At 64.9% G+C, this 17,164-nt stretch overlaps 2 protein-coding genes across 4 annotated transcripts; both read right to left on the bottom strand.

Annotated features, from left to right (window-relative positions):
• Positions 1-439: 439 nt before the first annotated feature.
• On the bottom strand, positions 440-10,523 carry PBXIP1 (PBX homeobox interacting protein 1). Of its 2 annotated transcripts, XM_030541942.1 has the most exons (11): positions 10,441-10,523; positions 7,614-7,707; positions 7,014-7,131; positions 6,348-6,409; positions 5,266-5,434; positions 4,197-4,403; positions 4,094-4,117; positions 3,849-3,919; positions 3,373-3,498; positions 1,726-2,837; positions 440-1,267 (listed from the first exon to the last, which is right to left on the bottom strand). In XM_030541942.1, the coding sequence occupies exons 2-11, from the start codon at positions 7,671-7,673 to the stop codon at positions 1,141-1,143; spliced, it is 2,076 nt and encodes a 691-aa protein (XP_030397802.1). In that variant the 5' UTR covers positions 7,674-7,707; positions 10,441-10,523; the 3' UTR covers positions 440-1,140. The 2 variants fall into 2 exon arrangements, with proteins under 2 accessions (XP_030397802.1, XP_030397803.1); XM_030541943.1 differs by lacking the exon at positions 4,094-4,117.
• Positions 10,524-11,116: 593 nt separating this feature from the next.
• On the bottom strand, positions 11,117-17,145 carry PYGO2 (pygopus family PHD finger 2). Of its 2 annotated transcripts, none has more exons than XM_030541944.1 (3): positions 17,007-17,145; positions 15,418-15,467; positions 11,117-14,815 (listed from the first exon to the last, which is right to left on the bottom strand). In XM_030541944.1, the coding sequence occupies exons 1-3, from the start codon at positions 17,128-17,130 to the stop codon at positions 13,751-13,753; spliced, it is 1,239 nt and encodes a 412-aa protein (XP_030397804.1). In that variant the 5' UTR covers positions 17,131-17,145; the 3' UTR covers positions 11,117-13,750. The 2 variants fall into 2 exon arrangements, with proteins under 2 accessions (XP_030397804.1, XP_030397805.1); XM_030541945.1 differs by having other exon boundaries at positions 17,011-17,032.
• Positions 17,146-17,164: the final 19 nt, after the last annotated feature.

The raw sequence follows: 17,164 nt of genomic DNA, 5'->3' as shown, positions 1-17,164 counted from the left end.
GGGCGTGTCCAGGGAACCCCCAGCCCCAGGGAGCTGGGAGGAACCAGCTGTCCCTACACTCCAGAGGAGAACAGGGAGTGAAGGGCCCAGCTTACAGGGAGAGGGGTCAGGCTGGACACAGGAATCCCTGGGTGGGTTCTCTAGCCTGGGTTGGACGGTGGAGGGCGGGATGGAAGACCACAATGGGCTCTGCTGGGCTGATGTGGGGCGGGCTGGCCTGGGGGCCCCGGGAGGGGAGGGGCTGGGAATGGCAATGGAGGCGTCTCACCGGGCGTTGCCTGAGCCAGGACTCTGGCATCATTTGCTGGGCTCCATGCCCAGTCTCCCAATGGCAGAGCTGCCCGAGGAGCCAGGCAGGCAGGGTGCTGCCGACCCTGGGAAGCTGTGTCCCCCCCAGCGCCGCACGGAGCCCCACCCCACTCAACAGTGCCTGGCCTCAGGAGCTCCCCAACAGCGAGTTTATTGGTTTCTAGCAAAGTGCAACATCACACGCAGGGCAGTTAGTGTGGAGGGAGCCTGGGTGGGGAGCAGAGAGGGGGCCCTACATGGGGGCAGCCGACCTGACTCGGTGCTGGGGACGCAGCCAGGCTGCAGCAGGGGGACACCGTTACCAACCAGCGGGTGGGTGCATGTGGGAGCTTGGTCCCCATAAACCCACCCCTGGCCCCATGCCAGGGAAATCGGGCCCCTTGGCACCTCGAAGGGACAGGGCAGGGGGTAGGGTGCCATGGGGAGCCCCATGGCACAGCACCCAGGGGGAACTGCAGGCTGTGGGCAAAGCATTCCCTGCTGTCCAAAGGAAACCCGCCAATGCCCCCCAGCGCTTTGTGATGGCTCAGCCCCCCCAACTCAGCCATGGGAAGGGGCTTGTGCCTGGCAGCAGGCGTATTGGCATCTCACTGGTGCGCTGAGCAGGGGCTGACAGCTGTGGGCTCTGATCAAACTTTGGCCATATGGATTTAGAGGGGGCACGACCCTGAACCGGCATCCCCTTCCCCCAGGGGTCGCTCCCTCCCAGCCCCCCTAGCCTGGAATACGACCCTCAGAACAAGCATCGCGTCCCTATGGGGCACTGGCCGCTGTCCCCTACAAACTACAGGGCTGGGTGGGGCCCGGCTGGGCTGGCACTGGCCCCCGGCTCTAGCCTTTGTCTGGCGGGCTGTTCTCCTTGCCACGGTGGCCGTCCCTGTCCCGCAGGGGGCCATGCCCATGGAGCTGTTTGCTCCGCTGCTTCGCTTGGCGCCGCTCACTCTCCTTCTTGGTGAAACTGCAAGTGCAAACACACGGGGGGGTTACCGGGGAGGGGCTCATGGGGAGCAGAAAGGGCAACGTGCCCCCCCACCACACAGGCTGGGCAGCCCCGACTCCCCTCCCCTGAGTGCACAGAGCCACCTCCGCTGCCCCTGCTGCCTGGGCTGACGGTGTCACCCGCCCCCGGTGCAGGCCCCCACATCGAGCACCCCCACCTGTGGACACGGCATCCACACTTTGTGTGCCTGGGGGGAAGGGGGCAGGCTCACCCCTCCCCACCGTAGGGCCGGGGGGAGGCGGGGGGGCGGAATATGGGGGCAGGCACACCCCTCCCCACTGTAGGGCCAAGGGCGGGGGGATACGGGGGCAGGCTCACCCGTCCCCACCGTAGGGCCAAGGGCGGGGGGATACGGGGGCAGGCTCACCCATCCCCACTGAAGGGCCAAGGGCGGGGGGATACGGGGGCAGGCTCACCCCTCCCCGCCGTAGTGCTGCAGCACGTACTCCTCGAAGTCATCGGCTGCCTCCTCGTGGCCCTGCTCCTGCTCCGCCAGCTCCTCCAGCAGCTCCTCCACGTCCTCCACGAAGTGGCGGAAGCGCAGGCGGTCGTGGGCGAAGGTGCCGTCACTGGCGAAGGCGCCGTCCAGCCGGGCCGCCACCCCCGCGAAGTGCTGCCCCCAGCCCAGCCCGGCCATGTAGCCCTGCAGTAGCTGCAGGAACTGCCCCTTCTGCACTGGCGCCAGCTCGGCGCCAAACAGCTCCAAGCCCTCCTGGCGGGCGCAGCCGGCCACGCCTGTGCAGCCCTGGGGCGCCCGGTACCGTTGCAGCCGGGGCGGCTCCCAGAAGACGTTGTGCTCGTGGGGCCCGTGGAGCGCCGCCTTCCCTCCGCCCGCCCGCCGCTGCCCATTCTGGTCCTTGGCTGGCTTGGTGTCCCGTGGCCCCTGGCGCCTGTGGGGCTCGGGCTGCTCCCTGCGCTTCGGGTGCTTGGCACCATCCTGCTCCCTCTCCCCCGGGTCCCCGTGCTGGCGCCTACGCTCCTCTTTGGCCTCTGACCTCTTGTGCCACCTACCCTCCTTCTTGTCAGTTTTGGGTGGCTCCTGCCGGCGGGGGCGGAACGGGTCCGTGGCCCCTCTGCCTTCCCCGCTGCTCCCTTTGCTGTAGTTCTGTTCCCAGCTCTCCACCCGCTGCAGCTCCTGTGCCAGCTGCTGCTCCAAACCAGCCAGCTCCACCCGCAGCTGCTCCATCCCGCCGGAGCCCTGGGCTCGCTGCAGAGCCCCCTCCAGCTCCCGCCGCATGGAGCCCAGCAGCCCACGCTGCTTGGCCAGCTCCTGGTGCAGCAGCTGCTCCTCATGGGGCAGCTCTGGGGCCGCTCGTGGGGTCTCGGCTGCACCCTCCTGCTCCAGGCCCTGCAGCTGCTCCCGCAGCACCTGCAGCTCGGCCTGGGCGGAGCGGTGAGCCTCGGCCGCCTGCTGCAGCGCCTGGTGGAGCCGCGCGTTCTCCCCTGCCAGGCTCTGCTGCTGGGAGCCGGCCGACGCCTTCTCCCCCTCGCTCTTCTGCAGCAGGGCCTGGAGCTCGTCCTTCTGCGCCTGCGGACACCGGAAGGGGGCAGGGTCAGGACAGACGGGTCCACGCCGGGGCGAGGCAAACAGCCCCCCCCGGCCAACCCAGGGCACCAAGAAGGGCCAATCCCTGCTTGGCCGGGGCAGACCGAGTGGGCTGAGCCCCTTCCCCCAAGGAGGGAGGGAAGTAACCCCCCTCTGGTGCCCCCTGCCCATATCAGCGCTGCTAGGCTCCTCCCACCCAGATACTGCAAAGGACTCAAGCTGCATCCACACGTCTCCCCAGCACAGGCTAGAATTGCCCCGGGAGCTCAGCCGGGGGCAGCCAGGGGCCGTCCTAGCACACAGAGCGGGCGAGCCAGTCATGGACATGGCAAGGGGTGGCGTGTCTGCAGGGCGATACAGAGCTGGCTTCCCGATGCCACACGGACCTGCTGCGGCTCAGCTCAAGGCAGCTGAGTGCCCTGGCCACGCTACGAGCTGGCTTTGCCCTTGGCCGAGAGCTACAGCAGACAGAATATGATGCCACCAGTGCTCCCTGTGGGCCTCCCCAAGCACTCACCTGCAGCTCTGCCTGCATGAGCCGGATGTCCTGGTTCTCCTTGGCCAGCTTGTCCAGAAGCAGGCTCATGGAGTGAAGGCTCTGGGGGTCCCCGGCTGAGTCCAGCGGAGGCTGCTGCAGCCAGTCCTATGAGCAAGGGTAAAAGCTCAGCTCTGTGACTGTACAGGGCATGTGAGAGCCAGGATGACGGGGTTCCCCTCCCAGCTCTGCCCCAACCCACCCTGCCTCCCTCTGTGCCTCAGTTTCCCCAGCAAGCTGGGGCCAGCGGGTGGCAGACCTCATTGTGTGGTGCTGGCGGGATCTCATGGTGGTATCGCGCAGGCCTGTGTGCCCTGGAAACAAAGGCAAGGATGCCTGGGGCTGCATTTCCAGGGTGCCTGCTCACCCCAAAGCCAATGCTGGGGACACCTCCCTTGTTCAGCAGTGGGGTGCTGAGCTAGTCTCAGGCCCGGAAACCTCCCCACCACCCCACGTACCTTCACACCAGCAGCCAGTGGCTGCTGCTCCCCATCTGGGATGTCCCCGGGATCCATGCTCTCCGTAGGGCCTGGCAGGAAGGGAGGAGAGGAGATTTGAACAGCCAGCTGGGCTGCATCTCAGCAGCTCCACACAGGGTGTCATGGGGGGGTGTCAATGACACTTCCCCCCGAGGGCTGGAGACAGGTGGAGGCCCGAAGCGTGGCGCAGCTTGTTAGTGAGGGGGAGGTCCCCCGGTACTTACCATCCCCAGGGTCATAGATGGCACCTGGGGAGAGAAATAGATGGTGAAGGAGATGCTGGCGCCAGCCCCATCCAGCCCCCAGCAGCCGCAAGGCCTCGCTCACCGGAGAAGGTCAGGAGCCCGACGCCCAGCAGCGCCAGCACACCCAGCAGGCATGAATTCACACTGAGCCCGCTCTCCCCGTCACCGGCTGCCTCGGCCCCACGGCGCTCGGCAGGGCCACACGGGGCCCGGTGTGAGTCCCGCAGCTGCCGCTGCTGCAGACCCTCAGCATCATCCTCACTGCTGCTCACCTCCTCCGGCGGCTCACCTGCCGAGTGGGGGAGCCTATTGAGAGCAAGGCATGGAGCCAGGCCCCGCCCCCAGACACTTAGCCCTGCCCCACTGAGCTAGGCCCCGCCCCCAGACACTTAGCCCCGCCCCACTGAGCTAGGCCCCACCCCCAGACACTCAGCCCCACCCCACTGAACCAGGCCCCATCCCCAGTCAGTCCCACCCCCACTGAGCCAGGCCCCGCCCCCAGACACTCAGTCCCACCCCCACTGAGCTAGGCCCCTCCCCCAGACACTCAGCCCCACCCCACTGAACCAGGCCCCACCCCCAGTCAGTCCCACCCCCACTGAGCCAGGCCCTGCCCCCAGCCACTCAGCTCCACCCCATGGAGTCAGGCCATGCCCCCAGACACTCAGCCCCGCCCCACTGAGCTAGGCCCCTCCCCCAGACACTTAGCCCCGCCCCACTGAGCTAGGCCCCTCCCCCAGACACTCAGCCCCACCCCACTGAACCAGGCCCCATTCCCAGGCAGTCCCACCCCCACTGAGCCAGGCCCTGCCCCCAGCCACTCAGCTCCACCCCATGGGGTCAGGCCTTGCCCCCAGACACTCAGACCAGCCCCCATGGAGCCAGGCACCGCCCTCATGCGCATTCAGACCAGCCCCCTGCTAAGTCAGGCAGTCCCCAACATTGAGCCATGGTTCCCTCCCGCTCCCCCCATCACCTGAGACAAGCACCGACTGAGCTAGGCACCCCCAACACTCAGACAGGCTCCCCACTGAGCTCTCTGCAGAGGGGTGGGGGCTGTGCACCTGTCTCTGGGGGTGAGTCCTGCACAGCACCCCTGTGGCCCAACCATGGAGCCTGTCCCTGGAGCTGCGCATTGACTTGGGACCCACCTGCTCTGCCACTGGGCGCGGAGCCCAGGGTGTTGGTGTCAGAGCCCAGCTCGGGGTCCTCAGAGCCTGGCCCATCCTGTGCCTGGATCTCTGGCGCCTCGTGGCCCTGTGCACCAGGCCTGGGGGAGGCTGCTAGGCTCAGGGTCTCCTGGGGACACTCCTCAGAGTCCTGGGGACAGAGCGACACTGTCAGGATCCATGCTCCACGCACCCCCACGTGCTCCCACTCCCAGGACACAGGCAGGGCACCTGGAGTCTGCAGAAGAGGCCCAGGGTGGGGCTGCGTGCCCTGGCTGGGCTGGCTCCTTCCCCCACCACGACTGGGCAGCTTGGGAGCCCAGCTCTAGACTCTGCACCCCCTGCCACCCCATCAGAGATTAGTTAATGACCCGTATAGGCCTCGCTACCTAGGCAGCCAAAGCTAACACCCCCCTTGCTGGGGGGCAGATCTGAGCATCTAACGGCTCCCTAACTACAAACCCCGGCTGCAGGGCTAGAATTCCACCTGCGTCTGACGTCACCCAGTCTTGGCTGGGTGCAGAGATCAGGGGAGCGAGCCTGGATCCCTGCGTGCAGCTCAGGTCCATGTTCCAAGCACTAGTAGCTAATGCATCAGAAGCACCAACTGTGACCCACATCCCCTCTCCTTGTAGCTCTCTCCTGCGGGTGCTAGGTCCTTACAGACCCAGCCAGCAGCGGAGAAGCATGCAGTTTGGCTGGCTGGGCCGTTGTACTGATTGAGCTCTGAGTCTGTCTAGCTGAACAAAGAGCCAGTTCAGGGGTGAGGATCTACCTGGGAACAAATATTTAATCAGGGGCTCATCTGTCTAGCAGAGGAAGGTCTAACTGGAGCCAATGGCTGGGAGTTGAAGCTAGACAAATTCAGATTGAAAGTCAGGTGTAAATATTTCACCATGAGAGGAATTAACCATTGGAACAACTGACCCAGGGTTGTGCTGGGTTCTCCATCACTGGCAGTTTTTACATGGCGAGTGGCTGGTTTTCTAACACCTCTGCTCTAGGGATCACTTGGGGACAGGGCTCTGGCATGGGAACCTGTGACCCACCCCCAGCCAACATACCTTGAATTCAGCCTCCTCAGGGCCAGGGGACATGTTCAGCTGGGAGCCTTCACTCTTCCTGCCTGGGGAGACATGGCCTCGTTAGCGTCCAGAGGGCAGCCAGCGGGGAGGCCAGCACGTCCCCAGTGCTGGCGGAGGGGGATGGAAGCTAGGGCCCCTCTTGCCCGATGCAGAAGCCCTAATGGGCACCTGAGGAAGTCCCCCACCCCCTTCCGCCTCCAGCCAAAAGAGGCCCAGGGATCCTCCCCCTCAGCCCAAAGGGGAAGAGGGAGCTGGGAACCCAGCCAGGAGGCCAGAGCAACCCATGGGGCCAGGGATGCGCCTGTGTCAGGTAGCAAGCATGGGGGTGGGGTGGGGGGACAGGGAGATGGAGAGCAAGAGGGACTGGGCAGGACCAGAGGGCTGGATGGGGGGAAGACAGGGGCAGACAGCCCGGGGGGCTGGGCAGAATGGGGGACAGAGGAAGCTGGGGCCTGGTGGGGGGGGGCTGGGCAGAACGGGGGTTGAGTAGGGCAGGGGGAAGCCAAGGGCAGACAGCCTGGGGGGCTGGGCAGAACGGGGTGGGGGGAGCTGGACGGGCAAAGTCGGGGGCTGGACAGGGGAAGCCGGGGGCAGAGGGTCCAGGGGGATGGGGGGACTCATCCCATATCTGCGCCATTCACGTACCCGTGTGCACATCCTCAGTGCTGTGCCCCTTCGGGAGGGTGTGTCCTGCTGGTTCCTCGTCCGCTGGAGTCTGGATGACTGTGCCCAGCTCTGGGCCCACGGTTTCCACAGGCAAACCCTGGAGAGACAGAGGGCAGGTTACATCAGTCATTACCTGCCCTCCCCGGGCACAGCCCACTCCTCCCCCGCCCTGCCAGGGACAAGGGGCAGCAGAGATGATCCTCAGATGCTGAGAGCTCAGGAGTGTCAGATCCACACCCCTGCTGCCCCCTGGGAAGTGTTTGGGGCCCACAGTTTGGGCCCAGACCCTGTCTCGCCAGCAAACCTGAAGGGGGGGGACAGTACGACACCCCTCACCCAAGGGCAGGTGGCTCAGAGTCACCCAGGAACCCTGAACAGGAGGCAGCAGAGGGGCAGGGATTTAGGGGCAGTGGTGGCAGCGGGGGTCACAGCAGCTGGGTGTTCAGCAGAGGCCAGAAGCTCTGCATCCAGGGCCAGCGGGAGAAGGAGCAAGAACTGAAGAGATCTGCTTGGCCAGGGCAAGTTCTGGGCCCCCCCTTGGGACATCTCCACCCTGCAGCCCAGGGCCTCGTGCGGCACCTCGGAGCCTGCGATCACCCAGCTGTTATCCGAGTCCCGGGAGTCTGAGTTCTCAGCCATTCCTGCTCTGGTCCCAGGACAGCCCGGATCCCACCTGCAGGGGACAGAGAGGTCAGTGCTGGGGCAGCCGGCAGCGGCCAGCGGAGAGACACTGCTCAGAGCACAAGGAACGCCTGACGCCCCCGGGGACAGAGACTTTGCATGGCTTTGGGTGCCCAGGCTGAGGCTCTGCCCTGGGCGATTTGACTTGCAAAGGGAAATTTGCAAATGAAAACAAAGATCTTCAGGCCCGTTTCCAAGCTGCGTGGCCTCCCAACGGGAGCGGGAACACCGTGTTCCCACCACGACAAGGCACAGCTCCAGCCAGACGGGACAGGAGCCAGGGAGAGACCCCACCCAACTCTAACCAAGCTGGGAATAGAGCCAGGAGCCGGAGCTGCCAACCCCACCTGTCCCTACTCCCTTGCAGGGGTCATGGGGTCAGGGTGCCTGCAGTGAGAGGGGCCCGGGTTTGGCAGCGTTGATAACACAGATCCCTGGTCCCTGAGCCTGGCGCGATGTGGGGAGGGCAGGCTCACTCCCCGGGGAAGGTTCTGAGGGCTGGAGATCCAGGGGCAGGGGAAGGGGGCAGGGAGGAGTCAGCTGCCTCTTGAGATTCAGCGCATTCCCTGCACAGCTACCAAGGAGCCCGGCCCACTCGGGAGGCAGGGGGGATTCCCAGCTGGCACAGGACATGTATGAGGCCCCAGGCCTCATATGGCAGCTGGCTGCCCAGAGAAGGGGAGGCTGTCCGGGTGCCAGTCTGGGACTGGAGCTCCAGGTGCTTTCAGAGAGAAGGGTCACTCCCCACTGCCCATCTCTGAGCTTCCTGCCCACGGGCTCTGGGGATTTCCTTCCCACCCGGAGCAGACTTAACTTCGACAGCCCCTGCAGTGATGTCACAAAGCCAACTCCATGACGTCATAATGTTTCCATGACGATAAGATGAAGTCACACAGTTTTGGTTCACATCAAAGGAAAAACTGGGCTGGGAGGGTGCCCTTATAGCCCCCTCCCGCTTGGCAAGCAGGGCAGGGGGGCAACCAGGACTCCTGGTTTCTATTCCTGGCTTTGCTGCCACAGACTCACGGTGTGACCTTGCTGGAGTCCCTTCTCCACCACGTGCCTCAGTTTCCCCATTTGTACAATGGGGATAAAAATCTTGCCCCTGTCCTGGGACGGCTGTGAGGTTTGGGCTCTCCCACTCCAGCATCAGCCCAGAGGAGCACAGGAGAACCCTGGCTGCAGCACTCGCTCCCCCAGGGCAGGTCACCGAGCTCTGAGAAGCAGGAAGTGCCCCAATGAGAGGAAAGGCAGGAAACGCTGCTGCGAGGTGAGACGCAGCTGGGCCCTGCAGAATGGGGACGCCACCAAAGGAGGCCCACGGCCCAGCCCCCTGGGGTGACACTGAAGAGGGTCTACAGCAGTGGCTCTCAACCAGGGGTCCAAGGCCCCTGGGAGCTGCAAGCAGGGTTCAGGGGCACCGCCAAGCACAGCCAGGGGTAGCTGGGGCCCAGGTCAGAGAGCCAAAGCACCACCGTGTGGGGCTGAAGTCCGAGGCCCTGAGCCCTGCCCCCCAGGGCTTACGCCGAAGCTGCCCAATGTAGCTTCATGGGGGCCCCTGTGGCAAGGGACCCAAGGCAACTGCCCTGCCCTAATGGCAGCCCTGGCTTTTATATGCAGAAAACCAGTTACTGGGGCACAGGTGGGCCGTGGAAATCTTACAGCATGTTGTGGGGGCCTCAGAAAGAAAACGGTTGAGAACCCTTGGTCACAGCACAGCCTCAGGCATGAGCCAACTGTCCTGGCATGTTGCCCGGGGCGCCCGTCTCCCCACACCACCGATCCCCACTGTCCTGCTCCCTGCGCAGCCCCCACCGTGCATTCACCTCGGCCCAGCCCCTGCCTCCCCTCCCCCTCCCGAGCCCCACGCCACTGACACCAGTTGCAACATGGGAAAGTGACACTGGGGGGCTATTTTTAGCTGCTTTTCATGCAGTTTAGCAGGTGGAAGCAGAGGCGGTGACGCAGCGTCTGCAGAGCGGCTCCATAGGGAAGGGCAGCTCCAGCTCGGCAAGAGGTGCCCCTGGGCACGGCCGGGGTGTGGATGCCATTCTGTCCCTTCCTCCCCGGGCTCTGCACAGCAGCCGTCTCTGCTGGCAGCACCTCATGGGAAGGGAGTGGCAGGAAGGAGTTTATCGGAGCTGTGCGGGTGAGATTCCCTCCCCGGGAAGCCATGGCACCAGGAGAGCGATATGGGGCAGTGGGCACAGCCCCACGGGCTGGGCATGGGGCACAGAGTGGAAGAGCCTGAGCCTTGGGCAAGGCTCTGCGGTAGTGACACAGGCCTGGCCCAGCGAAGGGAGCCCAGAACCGCACTTGTGCCAAGGGCACCGTCGGGCACCTTGGCCCAATGCCTGCTGCAGGGCACTGCCAGGGGCCCCAGCTCAGCTCGCCCAGCGCAGGTTCTCAGCGGTACCCAGGCTGGGACCTTCACTCTAAGGCAGCCCCTCTGCCCACTTGGCAGCATGGGACCAAGACCCCTTGACATCAGGTCGTGCCCCCAGGCTGAGCAGCGGGGCTGCAGACTCAACCCCCCCCTGCGCTGCGTGCCAGGGACCCGGTGCCGTCAGGGCAGGACCATCCTGCAGCCATCGGGAACCCCCCCCCGCAGGGCGGAGGCCGGCCTCGCCCCTGGCCAGGGCAGAACGGGGGGGGGGGCTGCCCTGGGACCGGCGCCACCCACAGCAGCCGGGCCGGGGTCTCCGGCCCCCGCGGGCTCACTGACCTGCTCCGGGCTGAGGGGGGCGCTGGGCCGCGGGCACCTGGCTCTGTCTCCCGGGGGGGTCCCGGCTCCGGCGCGTCGCAGCAACTTTGTATCAAACTCTGGCAGCTCCTCGCTACACTCCACGTGACCCGCCGAGCCAATCGCAGACACGCCCCGCGCCCAGCTGTCGGCGGGGCTCCCGGGGGGGGCCTGGCAGAGGGAGACAGGGAACCCCGCCTCTGGCAATGCCTGGGCTGGACCAGCCCCCTCAGCAGGCGGGGCTCCCCCCACGAGCAGCAGGGAGCGGCACCCCCGAGCAAAGGCCCCTGTCACCCCCTCTGCAGTCGGGGGCAGCTTCCTCTCAGCCTGCGCCCAGCCTCCGGCCCCGGGGCAGCCTCCTCTCGCAAAGCCCCCCGGGGAAGGGCCTCAGCCCCACACACACTGGGACACCCAGGCCCCTGCCCGGCACGCTGCCCTTCCCGCTCCCCCACCAACAAAGGCCGGGGAAGCCCGGGCCTTAGACTCCTGGGAGCAGGCTGGCTGCTGCTGGCTGTGCAGCTAGCACACCAGGCCAGGGGTGGGGGGCACTGCTGGCACCCTCAGGGGAAAGGGTAACAGAGCAGAATCTTCAGCTGGGGGGCCCCAGTTCAGCTAAACCAACCCAATACAACGCTGGGTCTCAGACAGGCAAGGAGGCTGGTTTCAAATAGCTTTATAGGTGGACAATTCAAAATGATTTCCTTTAATGCTCAGACTGTTAAAACAGGGCAAGACTGCACCCCCTGGTCCTGCAGAAAGCTCCGGGAGGTTAAAAACGATTACAAATCACACCAGCAACCACTTTACAAAAGGGAACAAGTCATCAAAACAGCAAAAAGTTAACAAAACCAGGAGATTCCCCCAACCCAGCCGAAAGCAGCAGGGCCCAGCACACAGGCCTGTCCAGGGTGCCCAGCGAGGGTTGGGACGGCCCATGGCTACTAAACAGGAGCAGCTGTTAGCCAGCCAGCAGTCCTGCCTTCGGGCAATGTGTGTACGCAGCAGGGTAAAGCATGTGCCTACCAATCAGCCCCTGTGCCATGCACCAAGCTGCTCCCAGCATGGCTGTTCTCAGCTCAGAACCCTCCCCCTGCCCATTCCCCACCCGCAGCTCATGACAGGCCCTTGCCACCGGCCTGCCCACTGGAGCAAGAAGAGACCCAGCCCATGTGCCAGGCCAGGCCGCTAGGTTCACCCCGCTCCCCCGAGTCTCACTCTTCACTGTAACTGGTTCCAGACAGTCCCCCCCCGGCTCGCTAATCTAGGTCGGTGCCACTGGTGGAAAGCAAGCTGCCCCCTGCACCGCATGCACTGGCTGAATGGCACTCCCAGCCCTGGGGCTCTGCAGCTCTCATTGACACCAGAAGCAGGCGCAGGCCTTTAAAAGCGTGGCAGCCAAGAGAACTTCACAAACATGACCCAAGTGCAGCCGCTGCCTGAAATGACAGCACCGAGTGGTGTGAACGAACTCCCAGGCAGCTGAGGAAATCTGATGGGCTGGTGAGCTGAGCTGCCCGAGCAGGAGCACAGCAGGTTGGGAGCCAGGCCCTGCAGCAGGCTACATCCCTGGTACAGAGGGAAGGGAGGCACCTCTGTGCTGGGCTGCTGGCAACCCCAGGAAAACACCTTCACACCCACTGCTGCTTATTGCCTGCTCCGAGCCCTAGCCCTGGGGGGGGGGAACAGGAGGGACTCCCAGACAGACTCAGTGACTTCAGAAGCTGCTTCCACAGGCCTGGGTCCTGCTTTGCCAGAGCATGCGGCCTGGTCACAACATGCGCATTTCCAACATGTGCGCCCCCCACGCTCTGGGCACAGCCGGACCCGCCGGCCTCCCTGGCCCTGTGCCTGTAGCCTGCTGTGTGTGACCCCCCTCACGTTGGAAAGGGGCACTCAGCTTCTGCTCAGCTGCATAACCACCCACTGGCTTTCGTGGGCACCCAGGAGGCAACAGGCACCATCCAACCAATGATGAATGGCGCAGCCGTGCTCCCCCTAGCGCAGACAGGCCCAGCAGTGCAGGGTGTGTCTGGCTCACCCACCCAGCATGGCACAATGGGGGTTGGAGGCTCCCTGGGTCCCAGGCATTCAAAAATCATGAGTCACGTCCCAAAGCTTGAAGACATCTAACGACGGCTGCGGAGTCTCTTGGGCCATGTCTCTCAGCTGCTCTCCCAGCCCCCTGGGCTGGGGGTTGACTCATAACGAAATCTGGGTCTCACCTAATCCAGGCCCAGGGCTGGAACTTTACGGAAACCCAGCGCGCAGCACAACCTGGCAGAGCAGCTCCTCCCGGGGGACACGGTGCTGAGAGCGCTGGGGCTGAAGGGGTGTCTCGCCACAGACGTATTCGTGAGTGATCAGGAGAATCCACCTCGTCCCTGCAGCAGGCCCGGCTCAGCTCCGAGGGGCCTGCGCTATACTCAGCCAGGATTCCACACACATCCCAAGCGTAAGCACGTATCCCGGGCACCAGCTGCAGTCTGGGGAAAGGGAGCGAAAGCCGCCTTCCCTGCTGCTCAGATACACGCTGGCAGCACACCCACCTCGCCATGCTGCAGACCCACCGCCCTCCCCTCTGGCAACAGCACAGGGCCAACTGCTTGGGAAGCGGCAGCTCGGGTGGGACAGACCCCCACATCAAGTGCAAAGGGCTCAGCATGCTGGTTCTGCTACAGGCCCCTGCCAGAAGACGGAGTCCTGGCTGTTCCCAGCACTCGCTGCATCCAGGGGGGATCTGTATCGCTCTAGGCTGAGGTCCCAGCTCTAGGAGTCACACCACGGCTCCCCCATCACCAGGACACAGACCTCACCAGCTCCTCCCCGCTTCTATCCAGCAGAGACTGCTCCGAGCATCAGCATTTGCAGGCTGCCCCCTGCCCCAGGGCTCTCTGTGGGACAGTCACTTACTCTGTCCCAAAACAGAGATTCTGCTACCACTGGCTGCTCAGCTCGGACAGTAACAGAGACCCCAGAGCTCCGAGCCAGACTTCACACTCTGGGCTGGCAGGCGCAGGGGTATCCAGGGGCAGGACCTGGTCTCTCCTCTCCCTCCAATGGACGCTCCGAGTATTTTAAAAGGGCATGAGCTGCACCAGGCCCAGCCATGCAGATGAGCAAGAAGAGAGAGGAAATGTTACCGAAGCCAGACACCAGTACTCAGCGTAGTCTCTTGCACACAGGGAGAGGGGTGGCTACAAAATAAGTGGGAGGAAATTGGCCCGAAAACCAAGCAGGGATCTGTACGAGGTGAGGGCAGCATGGCCCCTCCCTAGCCGGGCCCAGCGCCCGCTCAGCCGTCATTGGCCGCCACCAGCTGCCCCATGCCCTCCCGGATGTACACCGACTGGATCTCCTTGGTCTTCAGGCAGTAGTCGCAGGCCCAGACAGCCGAGGCCTCGGTGGTGAGCAGCCCGTAGGCGTTCTCCGTCATGCCCGTGCACTCCCGGTGAAACCACTTCTGGCAGGAAGCCTCGCACAGGATGGCGTCCTGGTCATCGTTCACCTCGCTGCGGCAGGCACCGCAAGGGTACACCAGGCCTGGCGGTGGCTGGTGCCCAGAGTTGCCAGACGCCTTGCTGGAGGGCGGGAGGCTGTTAGCTTCAGGGGTACTGCTGCTCCGGCTGGCGCTGCTGGGGGCGAAGCTCGGCTGGGCCCCGTTCACCGCGGCTGGCGAGCCTGAGTGCGGCTCCTGGCTGAAGGTGCTGGGAGGGGGGTTGAGGTTCTTCCCCCCATCATCACCCCCAGCCGGGAAGCCAGGGTCAGCCCCAGGGAAGGGGCTGGTGTTTGGGGGCAGGTTCTGGCTGGGCCGCTGCATGGGAGACTGTCCAAAGAGACTGGCAGGCTGGCTGAACCTCTGGGCCATGGGGGGGCCAGCAGGGGGATTCAGGGCAGGCCCTGGTGCCATGTCTCCACGGGGAGGCTGCCCCATGGTGGGGGAGATCATGGGCCCAAAGCCCCCGACTGGCCCCTGCATGAGCTGCCCTGCGGGGGGGCTGAAGTTCTGTCCGAGAGGCTGGTTGAAGGGCTGGCTGGGGAAGCTCATGGCACCAGGCTGCACATAGTTGGGGTTCTGGGGGGGCATGCTGAAGGCTGGGCCCATCTGGCTAGGGGCAAAGGGCGGGGGCTGCCTCCGCATGGCCTGGGGGCCACCTCCGTAGCCCGGTGGAACCTGGGATGTCATGCCCCCCTGCATGCGGAAGTTCCCAAAGGGCACAGGGTTGCTGAGGAACGGAGCTGACGAGGCCCCCACTTTAGGTGCCCCAAAATCATCTTCAAAAGGGTTTGAGGCCACCAAGTGGTCAACCATTGGAGTTGGGGGTGGGGCGAACTCCGAGAGATGGGAATAGGCAGGGCCCTGTGGGTAGAAGACACAGGAGTTAGCGTGGGGCTCACCCACACAACAAGCAGACGTGTGGGGCACTGGCCTGCCAGGGGCATAGGGCCTTCAGTTCTCGCTGGTGCCAGGCAGGGCCTGGAAGGAGACACACAGCACTGGCAGGGCCGAGCCCACTCGTTCCTCTGCATAGCCTAGCAACGGATGGCATTTGGAGCAGCAGGAAGCTGTCCCTCCCGGAGCCTCATGCTACTGGGAGAGGGGAAGACGAGCCCTGGCTGGAGCAGGGAACCTGGTCTCCTAGTGTCATCGTGTCAAAGGCATCTGAGATGCTGGGATAGTCCCCAGGACATGGGAACAGCCAGCACTGGCTGCTTTGGAGGACGGGCACCGCTGCCCATACAGCCCCCACTGGCTGCGCGCTGCTCCATGGAGGTGCGCGTGTCTGTCGGCCCTGATGCAGGACACTCCGAGCAGCCCCAGGGTTTGGCTTCAACCTGCTGTGGGTGGGGCTGTCTGTGCCACCAGAACCATTTGGGGTTCTTGCCCCCAGATGCCATGGTGCTGGGCTGACAGCCTGGCCCCCAACCCTCCTATCACTGGGTCCCAGCCATGCTCCCTACCTGAGTGTTGGATTTGCGCCGCTTCTTTTCAGGGCTCTTCATTTGCAGACCTGTGAGGGGAAGCACCGGTGAAGTCAGTGAGCGCCGTTAACCCTGGCAGGGCCTGAAGACAGCCCGTCCCCCATCTGCCCTAGGCACAGAGCAGGGCCTGAAGACAGCCCGTCCCCCCATCTGCCCTAGGCACAGAGGGGAAATGAAGACCAGCATCTCCCCCGAACCTGTGCTCCCTCTCTCAAGTTAGCCTTGCACAAAGAACAGACACCCCCCAAACTCTCTTCTCCCACGAAGCCTCCCTGTTCTCACACCGACCTGCTCGCCCAGGGCAAGGCCTGGGGAGCATCCAAGGCACAGGCAGCATTTTCACCCCATTAATGACGGGACAGAAGAACTTTATGGCCTGATAAGGTCACCAATAAGTCTGATCCAGGGAGAACAGGAGTAGGCCACAGCCCCAGGACTGAGCAGCACTATGGCCCTGCGTGTGCACCCCCGGTTCTCAGCTGCATGCAGAGTGGCTGGTGTCCCGATCCGGCTCCCGCAAGAGCTCCGTTCCCAAGTGATCGCGTTCCCTTCCCCACAAAACACCAGGCTCCAGTTGTGTTCCGCACAACTGCTGCCCGTGCAAGCTCAACCTGTGCGCAGGAAGGGCCGGCGGGGATGGCTGCTGCATCCTAGCAGGCCTCAGCTCGGCCCCTTCCTGCGCTGCACAAACACCTGCCAGCCAAACCATGTTCCGCAGGCCAGGCACAACTCAGCCCCGAGTCACCCTGCCTGCAGTAAGGCGGCTTGTGCTGGCACAGCCATGCCCCCTTAGAAGCACCATGGGGCAGGGACCCATGGCCCAGGTTCTCCGTGCAGTGCGCCAGGCATGAGGCCCCCATGGCCCTGCTCTCTTCAAGCCCTGTCCAGGGGAGAAGGGTGCCGTACAGACCCCAGCACCCCTGGCCCAGCATTTACCAGTCACGCAAGAGCCAGGACAGCCCTGCCAGCGTCACTGCCCCCTGGCCCCTCCGCCCCGCTCTCCCCACGCCCCTGGCACAATTCCCTCATCCCCTTTTGAGCGCCCCTGAACCCCCAACCGCCCCCTGCCCCACGGCCACCCCCCGCTACACCCCCACGTGTCTCCCAGCCCCTCCCCCCGGCTACACCCCACATGTCCCTCCTCCCCCGCTACACCCCCACGTGTCTCCCAGCCCCGCCCCAAATTACACCCCCACGTCCCCCCTCCCCCGCTACACCCCCACGTGTCTCCCAGCCCCTTCCCCCGGCTACACCCCCACGTGCCCCCCTCCCCCGCCCCACATTACACCCCCACGTGCCCCCCTCCCTCCGTTACACCCCCACGTGTCTCCCAGCCCCTCCCCCCGGCTACACCCCCCGTTACACCCCCACGTGCCCCCCTCCCTCCGTTACACCCCCACGTGCCTTCCTGCCCCGACCCACATTACACCCCCACGTCCCCCCCCGGCTACACCCCCACGTGTCTCCCAGCCCCTCCCCCCGGCTACACCCCCCGTTACACCCCCACGTGCCTTCCTGCCCCGCCCCACATTACACCCCCACGTCCCCCCCCGGCTGCCCCCCCTCACCTGCCTTCCCCTGCTTCCTGCCGGGCCCGCCGGGGGGGCCGCTGCCCGGCGGGTTGGGGGGACCCGGGGGGGGCGGCGGGGCCGGGACTCCTCCCTCCAGCTTCTCGGGGTGCGGAGCCGCCATGGGGGGCCCGGGGCTCAGAGCCGGGGGGGCCCGG

Source organism: Gopherus evgoodei, chromosome 24 (assembly GCF_007399415.2).
Source record: "Gopherus evgoodei ecotype Sinaloan lineage chromosome 24, rGopEvg1_v1.p, whole genome shotgun sequence".
NCBI lineage: Eukaryota > Metazoa > Chordata > Testudines > Testudinidae > Gopherus > Gopherus evgoodei.
Note: the sequence above shows the minus strand (reverse complement) of the source record. Positions and strands in the feature narration are given on the sequence as shown.

Excerpts from the sequence above, each read along its gene's own strand:
- PYGO2 (XM_030541944.1), bottom strand. The coding sequence starts at position 17,130 with ATGGCGGCTCCGCACCCCGAGAAGCTGGAGGGAGGAGTCCCGGCCCCG. Across the intron at positions 15,468-17,006 it reads CAGGAAGCAGGGGAAGGCAG|GTCTGCAAATGAAGAGCCCT; the intron begins GTGAGGGGGGGC and ends TTCCCCTCACAG. Across the intron at positions 14,816-15,417 it reads GGCGCAAATCCAACACTCAG|GGCCCTGCCTATTCCCATCT; the intron begins GTAGGGAGCATG and ends TTCTACCCACAG.
- PBXIP1 (XM_030541942.1), bottom strand. The coding sequence starts at position 7,673 with ATGGCTGAGAACTCAGACTCCCGGGACTCGGATAACAGCTGGGTGATC. Across the intron at positions 6,410-7,013 it reads CACTGAGGATGTGCACACGG|GCAGGAAGAGTGAAGGCTCC; the intron begins GTACGTGAATGG and ends ATGTCTCCCCAG. Across the intron at positions 2,838-3,372 it reads TCATGCAGGCAGAGCTGCAG|GCGCAGAAGGACGAGCTCCA; the intron begins GTGAGTGCTTGG and ends CGGTGTCCGCAG.